Here is a 15462-nt window from a genome sequence, read left to right on the forward strand (position 1 = left end):
ACTCTGAAGATGTAAAGGAGGAAAAGGCATCTGTTGGTATCTTATTTTAAAATAAATAACTGTGTAAACTCAACATCCATCAGCATCTACACCAATATACAGGCCAGCCCAAAAATTCTGAAATATCTCCTTCTTTGTGGTATTTATTTTAAAACTGCATGGCTTCTTATTATTAACCTGAATGGAGTTTCACATTAAAATGCTAATTTTCTTAATCTCTCACAGATTTGGTTAACATTTATGAGGTGTTTCACCTATCCAGTCAAGGACAATACCACCAAGCTTGCAGCAGTATGGTTTACTCTTTCTTTCGGGTAAGGCTGATAGAACCAAAATGGAGTAGTTGCAATACTTATTAAATTGGATTGTATTCGCATTAATGTATACAAATCTCACTCATCAGTGTGTGGCAGAATAGGCTGGAAATGCCTTGTTTTGGCTGGTGAGGGAAGTTTCAGAAAGGGAAGATTTTTCTCCCTCCCCTCTGTCACAAGTAAATGAAGGTTCTGTACAAATAAAAGGAAATGCTTTCTTATACCTCCTGAATAAAGACTATGAAATTTGATACTACCAGTTGTTTTAATGCCTGACAATCTGTCTTGAAAAGGGCATTTGCCCTTCTATCAAAAGATAAGGGCCAGTTGATATAATAGACCCATTGAAGCAGTGGAATCAAGGTAAATTTTTACTGATTATTCACAACTGATTCAGTGAGTCTACACAGTTGGGGCTAGAAATTGGATTACAGGCATGGTTATCTATGGTTACCAGTCATAGCTGTTACATGGTTACATGTTTATTACATTATTGTTACACAATATGTCTAGTTGTTCAGAAGTAGCAGCAGAAGAGGGCTATTTTCCTTTTGTCCTATGCACTTTCCAGCAATGTACTAGATACTAATATCTGGTTTTATTATCCTCATGACTGGATATTATTATGTAGCTCCTTTTTTTCTTCTGTAAATGGAAAGTGGTCTGTGGATTAACTAAACCCAGTACAGTACAGAATTTGCCAATCTGTGATACTGGGTGAGGTCTCTGTCTGCTGCCATTTTGCCTGCAGTCCTGGTAGGAAAACCATGATTTGATAGTAATAGGAAGCACTCCTGGGGCAAATGCTCCCTAAATCCCTCACAACTGAAATGAATTTGGTATTCAAATGTTGCCATCAACGGTAGCATCAAAACAGTGGCGGTCCTTTCAGCCAAATGCTGTTCTTCATGGTTGTGTTTCTGAAAAGCAGAGTATCTAATTCTGTGGGTTTCTCTCCTGAAATCATTTCCTTGCTGATTTTGGTTCAATCTTCTAACTGTCTTGATCTAAACACTTAAAACAAAGACCCCTCCTTCACTTCTTATAGCAAGGATTGGCAACTTTGGAAGATGTAGAGGCCACAACGGGCTGAACTACATTGAGAAACTATGATCAAGAGTGGATGGAAATCCTGGAAACTTCCAAGCCACATTCAAAACTGTGGAATAAATGAAAATGGAAGCCTATCAAGTGCTCATGTTTAAGTAGGAAAGGTTTCCAAGCCTATGGAAAGCTAGTTTTATTATACCTAATTTAACCTTATACTGTATCTGAATGCAGCCAGAGTATTTTAAAACATCAGTTTTAGGAAAACATAATTTTGCCGTAACCCATAGGAAATAAATCTGTTGAAGTTACACCAATTGCTTTTGACAGGTATTATGGATTGTCAGTCTGGTTTCCAGATGTCATTAAGCACCTACAAGCAGATGAATATGCTTCTAGAAGGAAAGAGTTTGGAAACGAGAGGATTACAGACTTTGACTTCAACTTTACACTGGAAAATCAGATCCATTACAATGGAACATTCATCAATGACAGGTTGAAATAAACAAATATCATTTTACTTCCCAGTAAAATATCAATAGTTGTGTACATTGTTAGGTATCTAGACATTTCCCATCATTTTCATTCTTAATAGCTATTAAAAATATTAATAGATTTAGGGAAGCTTACTCAGTTCTTCACTATTGCACAAAGATCATTGGTCATTAATCTAAAGAGTGATATATTTAGCTCTTATATGAGAATTAGTCCACATAAGATGGGCAGGGATAACTCTGTAAATGGTTGAGACTTGACTATACTGTATATTCAACATGAGTTCCATGTACTATCCTTTGGGCTACACTTTAAGTTAATGCTTGTTTAAAATTATTTGCTGAATTGCTCTTTGTCTTTGTTAACCCTCCCCCACAAAATCTTTGGGTGAAATTCACTAATTAATCATATTTCTTACCCACAGTTATTTGACCCAAAAAGTTAGTTGCATTGCATACAATACCACTGTATCCTGTTGTAGAAAAACTGATATAATGTATATTGATTCCAAGATTTGATTTCTAGCTTCCTATATCAAGATGTATCCTAGTGAGAAACAGGTTCTCATGGGAAGAATAGGATTCAAAGAAGCATGCATATCAAAGAAGGGAAGTTGACTGCAGTCAGGCAGGCTGCAATGCTGTAAATGTGTGGCTCTGATGTGTAGATAGCCAAATGGCCCGAAAGTGAGCCCTGATAAACTTTGGGAGTATTTTTATTACACCTGAATGGGAAGAGGGAACTGAAAGGGGACATTGATGAATTAAATATTAAATCAAAGGGAAATTATGTCAGACCTCAGGTGTGCCGGAGAGCATCAAAGATAGCTCTGAGATTCTAAAACAGAAAAGAGATTTAGGATTTAGATGAGAGAGAGACGGGGGGGGGGGGGAGAAGCCATGGAACTAAATAGAGATGGCTGGAGAGGTCTTTAGCAGCAGCAAAAGCAAGGCTTTTAGCAGGAAGGGTTTTTGCTATGCCCTGTAACATATCCTCTGAGTTGTAGTCAGAGGATATGCTACTTCTAGTCAGAGGACTTTAGAAAGGAACACAGAGAAGTAGGTTAGTGAATTATCTGCTTAGGGCTGTTAAAAAGCTAGTGCAGGAAAGGAGAAATGGAGAAACAGCCTCATGGCAAATTAGTGTTGTTTTTTATTTTCTTGTTTGTATTTTCTTTGCCAATATTCAAAATCCTGTTCCTTGGTTCGTAACTGTTCCATGGTCTTGCAACCTTTTTGTTTCACAGCTTTCAGCCAAGCTTATACTTTCATTTATTTTTTTAATTCTTTTTTATTTTTTTATCAATACATTTTTAAAATACTCTTGGACTGGAAGTTGCTTTTAGAGGAACTCAGAACCTGAAATCTACCTGGCCATTTGGTCCATGACTACCGTATGAGTTCTGAAAGCGTGTTAAGAGTGTCTGTACTCAGGTTTCAAGGGAGATGGCGGCAGTGTTCAAAACAGGACAACTTTTCTCGAGCCTAGTGGGATAATTCCCATACTTTAGCCACTCCTTATGAATTTCCCCTACTTCGAAGGTAACTGCAGAGTTCTGAAGGGTCCACTGGTAAGGGCTCACAGAGTGATCCCATCACGCCTTTTTTGTGGGTTAGGCTATGGTCGTGCTCCAGTTATCAAAAATCTCTTCTCAATTTTTAAAGTCTCGCATCTTCTTTTTTTAGTTTATAATAAGTCACTCTGATTTCCAAATCAGTTGAACCGTGAACCAGGAGTTAACTCTATATCACTATTTTCAAACCTTGATTTGTTTATTTGTTTTGTTAACCATGGAAGTTACTGTTTACTAATAACACTAGCCATTCGCACATCACACCAAACCATGGAAATAAGGAAAGAGAAGAAAGTGTTTGTATGCAAGAAGGACGTATAAAAGTATGAGCCTGGAAACGATGGTTATGTTGATAATGTTGACTTTGAAGATACAGTGGTGCCTCACTTTACGATTGCCCCGCATTACGATGAATCCACTTTACGATGATCTTTTTGCGATCGCAAAACGATGGTCTAAATGGGGGAATTTCGCTTTACGATAATCGGTTCCCTGCTTCGGGAACCGATTCTTCGCAAAATGATGTTTTTCTAACAGCTGATTGGCAGTTTCAAAATGGCCACTGGGTAATTGAAATGGCTCCCCGCTGTGTTTAGGGATGGATTCCTCGCTATACAGGTGAAAATGGCCGCCATATGGAGGATCTTCACTGGACAGTGAATTTTTACCCCATTGGAACGCATTGAATGGGTTTTAATGCGTTTCAGTGGGGGGGGGGTTATTTTGCTTTACGATGTTTTCGCTTAATGGCAATTTTCCTGGAACGGATTATTGTCGTTAAGCAAGGCACCACTGTATATGGTTTGGATAATCAGAATGTGACATTTGTATTAAGCCATCACCTTGCAGCATCAGCCAAAAAATTGTCCAAAAGAAGGTTTCATAATTGAATGTCTTAAGATGACTATGAATTATTTGTATTGCTCAGGTTTACCATGATGAAATTCAAAGCAGTTGTTTTTCAAGACACACTGTTTAAGAGCTGTTATTTTGAAGATGTTACCACACTGAACACTTACTTTAAGAACTGCACTTTTGTGGAAACCTTCTTCTTCAATACAGGTAGGCTGGAATGTGATTTGCTGTTTAGCTGCCTAACTCCATAGGGCCCCATTTTATCAAAAGTTCATTGGCAGAAGTGCTGAACTTACAGACAGTTAATAGTAGCAGACTGTAAAACAAATGTAAACCAAACACTTTCATTGTCTCTGTTGCCTATTAACTACAAGGATTTTGCATGTTGAATTGTTGGCTGAGCTTGTTGTTTCTGCTATTGCCATTCTTCTCCATCTCTTTGAAAAATGAAAGAAGAGTAGGAAGTTTCGCTTCCCTCACAAGATGAAGGAAAGGGCCGTGCCAACCATTCCTTCATCTTTTTGGCAGTAACCCCTTTTTCTGCCAAGGATGAGTGTTCAGTAATAGAGGCTGTGTGCTTATTGAGTCATGGGGGGAAAATACACTCTGGCAGCTGAATTCAGTCTTCTTCAAGCAACCTATGAATGAGAACATTCAACCTATGAATGACGTACTTACTTACGTACTTACTTAATTTATTTCAACTCGTATACCACCCCATAGTACAAAGCACTCTTTGGGCAGTTCAGCATAAAGCATACAGACAATAGAGAATAATGCAGTGCAGTATACAGTTGTTGTTGCTGTTGCTGTTGGTGTTATGTGCTATCAAGTCACTTCTGACTCATGGTGACCCTGTGAATGGTTGATCTCCAAATTTCCTGTCCTCAGCAATCCAAACAAACAAACAAACAAACAAAAAAAAATCAATAAAACCACTGAACTAGCTAAACCTATACTTGAATAAATAAAGGGCATCACAGGTAATTAGCATTAATAAAAAGCAACTTTAAACAGTATTGACTAACTTCTTAAAAACTGAGAGGGAAGGTGCCTGGCCAAAGCTCTTCTGAAAGTTTATTCCAGAGGTGTGGGGACACAACCGGAAAAGCCCAGTTCCTAATATTCATTGTGTTGACTTCCTTTGGTGTTACTGTTTTTAACCTCCTGAACTGTGAAGATCGGGTGAGACAGGTAGCTGTTTTGCAGGAGAGACGTTCTGACTGGTGTTGAGGTCCTAAACCATTTAGCGCTTTGTAAGTGGTGACCAGCACCTTGAATTAAGTGCAGAAACTAACAGGAAACAGTAGAGTAGCATTCAGAGATACTGCCCTCACCTGCCTTCTCCACGTGATTGTCCACTCCATGGGATGAAAGGGTTTGTCACTGGATCTTTTTGCGATTGCAAAACGATGGTCTAAATGGGGGAATTTCGCTTTACGATAAGTGCAGAGTACAAGGAAATTGTAGATTTTACCTCACCCCAATAGGGAAACTGTCACAAATGTCACAGCAGGTGTTTGGCTGTAGCGATAGCCCATCCCTACCCCTGTCTTTCCTGAAGCATGGGCATGTTGTTGAGCTTGTTCTGTTGGTTTAAAAATAATTACAGTATCTACTGCTTTTCTGTTAAAATACCTTAAAGAATTTGTTACAGCACTTTCCTGTAGAATAAATAAACATATTATCCTGAAGGGATCTCAAGACAGTTGACAACAGTAAAAACAAAACCAAATTAATTAGAGCCGTTTCTGAAATTACATAGTCTTAATACCGTATTTTTTGCACCAGAAGACGCACTTTTTTCCCACAAAACGGGGGTGGAAAGTCTGTGCGTCTTATGGAGCGAAGAAGACAGATTATATTTTCCTGTTTTCTTCTCCTAAAAAATTGGTGTGTCTTATGGAAAGGTGCGTCTTATGGAGCAAAAAATACGGGTAACTTGCTTTTTAAATGAAAAGAAAAATCATCATCTCCGAAGCATGAAAGACAAACTTAGAAAATACAGAACACTGAAATCAATGCTAATATTTATTGTGGTTATCATCTATTTCCTCTAAAAGTAATAGATTAAAGAATCAAGTATTACTGAGACTATCAGTATTTGTAATGTTTTAAAATAAGACACTTCAATAAATTCTTATGTTGTTCTAACTGACACTTTCTCTGCTTCAATAGATCTTGAACCATACAAATACGCTGGCAGTGAATTTGTAAACTGCACATTCTATCACAACAAGACAGGGTGTCAAATTTCTTTTGATGATGATTACAGTGCCTACTGGATTTACTTTGTTAATTTCCTGGGGACTTTAGCAGTATTACCAGGAAATATCGTTTCAGCTCTTCTGATGGACAGAATTGGGCGTTTAACAATGTTAGGTATGAACTTCATATTAAAATGGATTTCAAAAATATATTTTGCAGTTTTATCTTGGTGGATTTATAGCTGACAAGAAGGAAGGTAGGAATTTATTTATGTTTATGTATGTATGTTTTTTAATACATGTGTGTATACATGCATACATTATGCTTTAAAAAAAAACTACAGGTAAACAAAATGAAAGTGTAGTTAATTCCACAATGCTCTTCCCAGAACCATGAGCTCTGGGAAGCACAGCCTATGAGTGATTGTTTGATTTCTCCACCCTCTTTGCTGCATGGGGAGGGGAACAGGGTCCAATCTCTGCCAATCAGCACTTTCTAGTAGTGCTAGTCTTCTGGCATCTGGATCACTGTCCTTTTTCAGTAGGATAGCAAGGAGTGTGAGAAGAGAATTCTCAGTGCAAGTGAGAGATGTGGAATTGCATACATCTCTCTGCTTCTGGAAGGTAAAAATGAAGCAGGGAGGGGCCCAAATGGAGCAGGTGAAACCCCCCCACACACACACCACTGTTATTTGGCCCACCGGCCTTGTTCAAGCAGGACAATCCAGTCTCTTGGATCAGAAGCATTTTACCCCCTGCCTTAAAGATATAGCTCTGTAATAGAAAAGCTACCACTTCTCCATCAGTGTCTGCCAGGTGTCATGGGGGGTATGCCCTGGGAAATGGCACCAAGAATGTTGATTCCTCAGAGGAATTTGCGATTGCTGTTTTTCAGGAGCTCAGGCTCCTGTTGGTTGGAGCTGGGCTTAATTCCAGGCCTAAGTGCAGTATTTCTGTTGGTTTCTGCTTAGAACCTTTTATCTTGGGTTCCAGGTCACTGGCTGAGTGTCATGGCAGCAATATAAAAGTACTGTAAAGCTAAAGGTTCCCCTTGACAATTGGGTCCAGCCATGTCTGACTTTAGGAGCTGGTGCTCATCCCTTTTTTGTAAGCCAAAGAGCTGGCATTTGTCTGTAGATACTTTCCGTGGTCACATGGCTGGCATGACTAGACACAGAAACCTTCCCACTGAGATCGTACCTGCCATGTTTCCCCGAAAATAAGACAGGGTCTTATATTAAAATGTGTTCAAAAAAACACAGTAGGGCTTATTTTCAGGGGATGTTTTATTTTTTTTTCATGCACAACAGTCTACATTTAAATAGAGTCATGTCATCTTCTGGCTGCTGCACAATGGTGGAGGGTGGGGTTTCACTTAACTGGGCCTTATTTTAGGGGTAGGGCTTATATTACGAGCATCCTGAAAAATCATACTAGGGGCTTATTTTAAGGTTAGGCCTTCTCATCAGGGAAACAGGGTATGTATTTGCATGCTTTTGAACTGCTCTATTAAACTGTAACAAAACCAGTAATCATCGTTATCATTTGCTTTGTGTGTAGGTGGTTCTATGATTCTTTCTGGAATTAGCTGTTTTTTTCTGTGGTTTGGTACAAGTGAATCAATGATGATAGGCATGCTGTGTCTCTACAATGGCCTCACTATTTCAGCCTGGAATTCCCTTGATGTCATCACAGTGGAGTTGTATCCTACAGACAGGAGGTATGTTCTTATAGTCCTGTTGTGCCTTTATCCTCTTTTCAAAGCATCATTGAGAAAACTTGATGGTTATAAATAAGATGGATACATACTCTAGCAAGGTGTCTGCATTTTAAAAAATAGTTTCCATAAAGGAGAGAAAGAAAAAAGTTGGGTCCTTCAGTTACCTCTACTATAACTGGAACTTACTCAGAAAGTATCTGAATGCAGGGATAATATACTTCCTGTGACATTGGTCATTGTTAGTGACAATGTATTAAACTAGATAGAGACAATTTAGATTACTGGCTGTACAGCTGATTGGTAAAGTCAGTAGCAAAACAAGCAACAAGGGCTGACCTTTTTCTTCCCAATTAGCCATGTCTTGTTATGGCTATTTATAAATCCAAAGCGCTTTGCTTTTATGGCACTGTGTTTTTGTTATAGTTCATTAAAGTGCCTTTCTGCTAACTGCTATTCCACTTCCAAGCTTTAATGCATCATTAATATAATCCCCCCAGAAGAAGCTTTTTTATGTATTTTGTTTTTTCACATGGTTATGAACATAATCTAAGAGTTAAGAGCACTTAAGCTCATTTCCTCTCCACAAGTCCCTCGCAATTCTCACACAGAGAAAAATATTAGACAACTTTGCAGATTCTTTACCTAAGTCAGAACACGAAAGGGGAAGCAAAGTCCAAGGTGCTAAAGGCTGATTTATTTGGAGGAAAAAAAACCAGAGAATATATTGTGCCAGTGACCAATATTTTCTACTGTAGGTAATTGCTCTTCAACAGAAGTAACACTTGCTTTACTTTTTGGTATGAGAGATTCTTTTGCCTTCAAACAACCCATTAATCATTTGTTCTATTCTGTCTAAGGGTTGAAGACTATTCCAAACCAATGCTAGTGGCTTCTGGCAGCTTATTTTAGCAGTATACCATGTAATATTCAACTGATATTTCAATCAGGTCTTTCTTTTCGTAGACAGGAAGTAAAAGGCTGTTTCTTAGCCAGTGTTCATGTGCTACCAAATACAAGTTGTTGGAATTCAGTTCACTTGTCCTGCTCAAAAAAACATGGACGGAAAAGAATTGGGTGAACTATTTAGCAATAGCTGACAGACATAAATGATAACATACTAATGACTTTTCATAGAATAGATATAAAACCACCTATGAATAAGCAATTAAAGCAAGTATTTAATCTATCTCACGTATCTTCGGACAGGATTGAAACCCATTTAATGGACATAATGAGGTTTTCTTGTTTTAAGAACAAATTGGTGGACACAAGTTTTTTAAAACAGCATTTTGCTTGCATATTCTATTTAAAAAAATTAACTTGTAGAGAGTGGTCCTGTGGGTGAGGGGGAGAATCTACTGCAATGAAAGTCATTTATTTGCTCTTTTACTGGACAGCAGTGAAAAACAAAAGCCCCAAAAGTTCTTCCCAGCAGCACACTTTTTTTTCTTATATCTTAGTTATAAAGGCACTAAGGAGCAACTAAGTTATTGTCTAATAGGCTTATCCCATAACATGGTCTTTAAAACTTTTAGACATAAGTACAGCTAGAAGTCTTTACCCTCTAGTAGAGATGGACAAGAATCAGAAAAATGGTGATTTGTTTTGAACCATGATTCATCAAGGTAGATGAATCACAAATTATGAATTCATGATTTTTTTTCTGAAGAATTAATGAATCAATTTGTCAATTCATATTTTACTTTAAAACCTTATAAAATGCCTTCCCCCAGGCACTTAGAGACATCAAATTTGCAGGGAAGCTTCCCCTGACTCTCTTCTACAAGCACTGCAAGATTGGTGAATTTGGTTTTGGACATCCGAGTTATACACCCAGAAGGAGGAAACCACCACCCCCCCAGGAAAGTTTATCCCAGACACCTAGAGACACCAAAATCACAGAGAAGCTTCCGCTGACTCTCCTCTACAATCCCTCCAGGTTTGATGAAGATTGGGTTTCAGACATCCAAGTTATACACCCACAAATTGGGTCCCCCCAGGAAAATGCCCTTTAGCAGCTGGCTTGGGGAAACCAAATCTTCACCAAAGTTGGAGGGAGTGTAGAGACAGAGGATACTTCTCTGTAAGTTTGATGTCTCTAGGTGCCTTGGGAACCTAGCTAAACAAACTGATGAATCAAAAACCACTAATCACTGATTTGTGATTTGCCACATGTTCTCTTCCCCCCCCCCCAGCACTCCCACCCACTAGCTGATGTGCACTTCTCATTCCCTTCCAATCGCATGATCTTCCAGTTCCACATTCCTTTCTTCACCTCCTCCAGCATCTGCCAACTCACAGGCAACACTGCAAGAATTCCCACCCACCCCGGCCTGAGGTCAACATGGCATCATGTTCTCCATGCCCATCTCAATACCTGATGTTCAACCTCCTGTCTGTGAGTTTATCCATACATGCAGACCATATCCAAGGCCACAGTCATAATTTACACAACCTTATAAACTGGCAACAAAGCCTTTGAGAGACCAGAATCACTTCCATACCATTATGAGGTAGCAGAGTAGGATATTGTAGAAGCAAAGTGAATTTCATATTGTATGAGGATGCATCACTCCTTGTATTCTTAAGCCCCATCACCCTCTGTTTGGCCATGATTTAAAACAAACAAAGAAAGAAACAATATATTATTGTTCAATACATTTTCCCTTTGCTTCCTCCTTTTCAGATTTTGTTTCTAAGGAATCTCTTTTCTTTGTCATGAATACTGTTTATGAGTTGTGTTTAATTCCGCTTTTATTTTCAGAAAGATTGTTTAATATTATTATGTCTGCAGGTATGAACAGAGCAAGCCTCTGCTGCCATCTTCTGGAAGTAACATAACCATTCTGTATTCAGCCCTCCGTTGTTTTCTTCAGTCTGTTTTTATGGATCCGGCATTCTCGGTTTTTTCTCTCTCCTTAAGATGAGCTTTAACAATGCATTCAGGAAGTCAGTGCTTTAGGTTTTCATCAGGCACTTTTAAAACCTTGACTTTTTATGCTCAGAAGTGGGGCACTCGCACAGGTGGCGCTAATGAGGGTCCAGTCCCATGGGGCCGGACGGTCCACTCACCGATCCACCATGGAGGCAGATGGCGTGATTCTATGAATGGCTGTGCAGCGCATGATCCGCTCGCTACTCCTGGCAGGAGGACAAACCTCACTGCAAGTGGTGTAGAGTGGTGAGTGGATCGTGCACTGCAGAGCCATTTGTAGAATTGCAGTGTCCACGGCCTGAATATCCCCATCTCTACTCAGAAGCTGCAGACTCTCCAGAAATCTTGCCTGAGACCTGCTTCCAGAAGGAGTGTACATACAGTGGAAGCTACTTGTTCTCCCCTCTTTGTCCTCCCCCTTCTTTTAAAGGAATATCGTTCTCTCATTGAAAGTAAAAGTAAAATTCAGATAGAACCTGTCTCAGGGCTGATACTCTTCTGTTTCCCCATACTAGGGGTATTTTAGGGGGCAAAAGGGACTGAAAATCCTTCAGGTCCAAAGTGCTCTTCTTTCCTGTCTACACTTGTGACACGCCTCTCTTCCCTCCCTTCAATAAGGGGAAAGCCCTGATTTTGAGAGGGAAGTTACTAGACTGGCTGGAAGTGGCTATAAGAGGATGTTCAATATCAGATCCCCAGTCGCAGCTTCCCACAAAATCAGAGAGAAATTTCTGCTTGATTTGCAGCCTTTAAAAAATTCATTATCTCTTTTCTTCCATTTCCCACCACTTATTTTTTTGGGTTTTTTTTACAAAACTATACATTCAAACAATGCAAAATCTTCTTCCTTTCTGTCTCAAAGGTTGCAAACCAGAATTACCAGTGTATTATATCATGCCTCACTTTTGCCTTCCCTTTCTTTTTTTTCCTACTTAGGTAGGCAAGTGTGGAATTCTAACTATTGCTCACCCTTATCTTTATGGACTGCTTTTATTTGCAGGCTACTGTGACGTATTTTCTTTCAGATACGATCTCAGCAAAGCCTTGTATGTAATATAATACTGATTATTTCAATCTGCTGCCTTGTACTTGAATTCTGATTTCAGATATATACAGCAGGTAAAGGTTTATTAGGATTTTAAATATGAGAAACATCCAGTTTTATTAACTCAACCAATCTAGTTTTCTAATTATGGAACCAGAAACATCCACGTGATGGACATTTTTCAGATAAGCTATGCAGGAAAGTCAGATTTTTTTAATAAAGTGAAACAGAATTCGAATCCACAATCGGATAATTTAAATAAATATTCTTTGGATGCATTCAAGCTGTAACCAATAAGCACAGAGTGAATGACGATAATCACTGTAAATTCAACAGCATTTCATAGCAAGTAACTAAGCTAAATCCTAAAATATGAAGTTTTTCAGACGATTGTTTCTGATCTTTCATTCACTTGTAGGTGGGTTTACAGGTCCTTTGCTTGAGTTCCTGCACAGTAGAACATCCATCTGATCGACTATGAGTGTTTGTTTATCTGCTTTTTAAATTGTATTTATGTTAGTAGAAATATAATTTAAAGAGCAAATAAACAACCATAATAAATAGCACTGGCCTAGATCGACAAATAATCTGTAATCTTCTGTCTTCCTAAAACCAGAGCCTGGAATAGCTTCTCTTATAGGACTACAACTCTCAGAATGTCCCCAGCCAGCATGGCTGTAGTAACTACATAATTAGATGGCAGTTACTGTTTTAAGCTGTGGCTAAAGACCATCGTTTTTACTTCCATGGGATCTCTATATCACCTTTTATCATCTGTTACACTGTGCTTCCCTAAGATATCTGTGTATATCCATGCAGTAGTCTGAAAACCTGTGTATTTGAAAGGATCCATGTGTGTGTGTGGATCTTTTGAATATGCATCTTTTGAAAGCTAATCTATGAGCTTTCTATGAAATTAAAACAACTAATTGAGCCAATCATATGCACTGCTGTTAAGGGAGACATTAATGAAGACATCAGGAAGAACAGATGCTCAGATTCCTCATAAATTTTGCTTGCTCTGAACTGCCAGAAGTATTAGTACCCATGACCAACAGGAACCTCTAAATAAAATAAAATAAATGTAAATGAAAAAAGAAAGGGATGACAGAAATATTAGAACCGCTGAAGGACAGACGAAAATTGAAAAATAAAATAAACTTTTTTTAAAAATAAAGTCAATATCAAATTTGTTTAAGGTTTAAAAAAATCCATGGCAGGAGACACATAATATGGATTCTGAACTGAACTGGAACTTCAGGTTTTATGGGAGGGAATCAGTGGTTCAGTTTTCTTTGTTTTGTTGGATCAGTTTCTCTGCCCATAGAGAATGTGTTAAGGGCATGAAGGTAAGTGAAGGTGCCCATATCCTTCATTGTTCTGGATTTTCAGTGCATCATCTCATTTGCCTCTGAGTAAAACATCTTCAGATTTTAAAAAAAATCTACTATTAGAGTGCAGTTCTTCAGGAAGGCATATGTCATGGGGTATTCTAGGTGTTGGCCACTCCCTCTCTTTGCTCTGCTTTTCTTTCTTAACGTACTTAGTTCTGTTGACTTTAACTTTTCATTTCTCTCTCTCTCTCTCTCTCTCTCTCTCTCTGTCTTTCAGGGCAACAGGCTTTGGCTTTTTAAATGCACTATGCAAAGCAGCAGCTGTTCTTGGAAACTTAATATTTGGTTCTTTTGTTGTCATCGCCAAGTCAATTCCTATTCTCTTGGCTTCTACGGTTCTAGTCTGTGGAGGTTTGGTAGGACTTCGACTCCCTGACACCAGAACCCAAGTGTTGATGTAACTTGGGAAAGGTTATGGATAAAAAAGCCATTTACAATTTCTTTTTCTCTCTTTCCAAGTGTCAGATCTCCTGGCTGGATGGGCAAAGGCTTCAGATTCTCAGTGTGTGGAAGGTGACCCTGTAGCAGAGGTTCTACTCTCAAAATGAAAGAGTTGTGACAGAATATTAGAAAATAAATTTAAGCCCTCATCAAAGGTTTTCTATGCATTCACTGAACACTTGGAAGGGGAGAGGGGGGGCCATACATCTTGGCTCCACCCCCAGCATTACACATCTCATCTACTCACCCCTTGGCCACACTTTCAGAGAAAATCGAGTGGGGCAGAGCTTTCTTACATAGGCTCATCTATGCAACTGAAAATGTATGAAGATGTCTGTTTGTACATAATGGCTTGTACTTCAGATCTTCCTTGAAAGTATGAAAGGGGATCTAACTGGTGTGACTACATTGACACTGAATGCAGGACAAACAGCCACAACTCTGATCTGCCTTACCCCACTCCATTATATATAGTTAGTGCAGGGGCAAGCAGCTTCCAGAGGTAACCATTCCTTTATTTATAAAGGCTCCTTGCATCCTCTATAGCAGTGGTCCCCAACCTTGGGCCTCCAGATGTTCTTGGACTACAACTCCCAGAAGCCTTCCCCACCACCTCGGCTGGCCAGGATTTCTGGGAGTTGAAGTCCAAGAACATCTGGAGGCCCAAGGTTGGGGATCACCACTCTATAGGATACAGGAGAAATATTTGCTATGTTTTTGATTTATCACCCCTGGACCTCTTTTATGTCTAAGGAAAGGCTTTTAAAAAATCAAAATCAGATTACTGGATTTGCATGAGGTTGATATCCCGTACTTTGTCCATCCTTGAATTAACACATGGAGTTACTTCTGAAGAGTGGTTAATTCTTTGCAAACTAGAGATGGGGGTATTCGTCTTCATATGTGAATACCTCCGCACAGGTGGACATAATGACTATCCACTCACCTTCCACAGTTGCCATCAGCTCTGCTCTCCCTTCCTGTCGCTCCGGAACTTGCGGTCTGCGAGCCACTCTTCGACCTTGCAGCGAGGCTCGTCCTCCTGCCTCCTGCCAGGAGTGGCTTGCAGATCGTGAGCTCCAAAGCAATAGGAAGGGAGCACGGAGCTCTCGGCAACAATGGAACGTGAGTGGACAGTCCGGACCCAGGGGGCTGGACCCTCGTCATGTCCACCTGTGCGCAGGTACGTATATGAATACCCCGATCTTTATTGCAAACCATATCAATGTCTATTTCAGGCAAAGAAGAGAGTTGAATAATAAATAAAACTGACCCTACCTGTTTTATGCTAGGATGGTGACTCTGTTTTTTCGCCCCTTTAAGAGTTACTTTTCCAGATGTTTAGTTTAATTGATTTAAAAGAAAACTTCATTGTTGAAACCAAGTAATGGCTATCGCATGTATGACTATTGATAATTATCCTGTGTAGGGAAGTG

General features: G+C 39.2%; 1 protein-coding gene across 3 annotated transcripts in view; it reads left to right on the forward strand.

Annotated features, from left to right (window-relative positions):
• Positions 1 to 14485, forward strand: part of SV2C (synaptic vesicle glycoprotein 2C) — a 113248-nt gene extending 98763 nt beyond the window's left edge. The window contains exons 8-13 of one of the 3 annotated variants that reach the window (XM_020804019.3): positions 226 to 314; positions 1692 to 1856; positions 4358 to 4491; positions 6463 to 6666; positions 8052 to 8211; positions 13803 to 14485. In XM_020804019.3, coding sequence (XP_020659678.3) covers positions 226 to 314; positions 1692 to 1856; positions 4358 to 4491; positions 6463 to 6666; positions 8052 to 8211; positions 13803 to 13986 — 936 coding nt within the window. In that variant the 3' untranslated portion in view covers positions 13987 to 14485. Of the gene's footprint in view, positions 1 to 225; positions 315 to 1691; positions 1857 to 4357; positions 4492 to 6462; positions 6667 to 8051; positions 8212 to 10406; positions 10686 to 13802 lie in introns of those variants that run through there. The other 2 variants (XM_072992665.2, XM_072992666.2) reach the window with 2 other exon arrangements.
• Positions 14486 to 15462: the final 977 nt, after the last annotated feature.

This window comes from Pogona vitticeps, chromosome 2, assembly GCF_051106095.1.
Source record: "Pogona vitticeps strain Pit_001003342236 chromosome 2, PviZW2.1, whole genome shotgun sequence".
Taxonomy (NCBI): domain Eukaryota; kingdom Metazoa; phylum Chordata; class Lepidosauria; order Squamata; family Agamidae; genus Pogona; species Pogona vitticeps.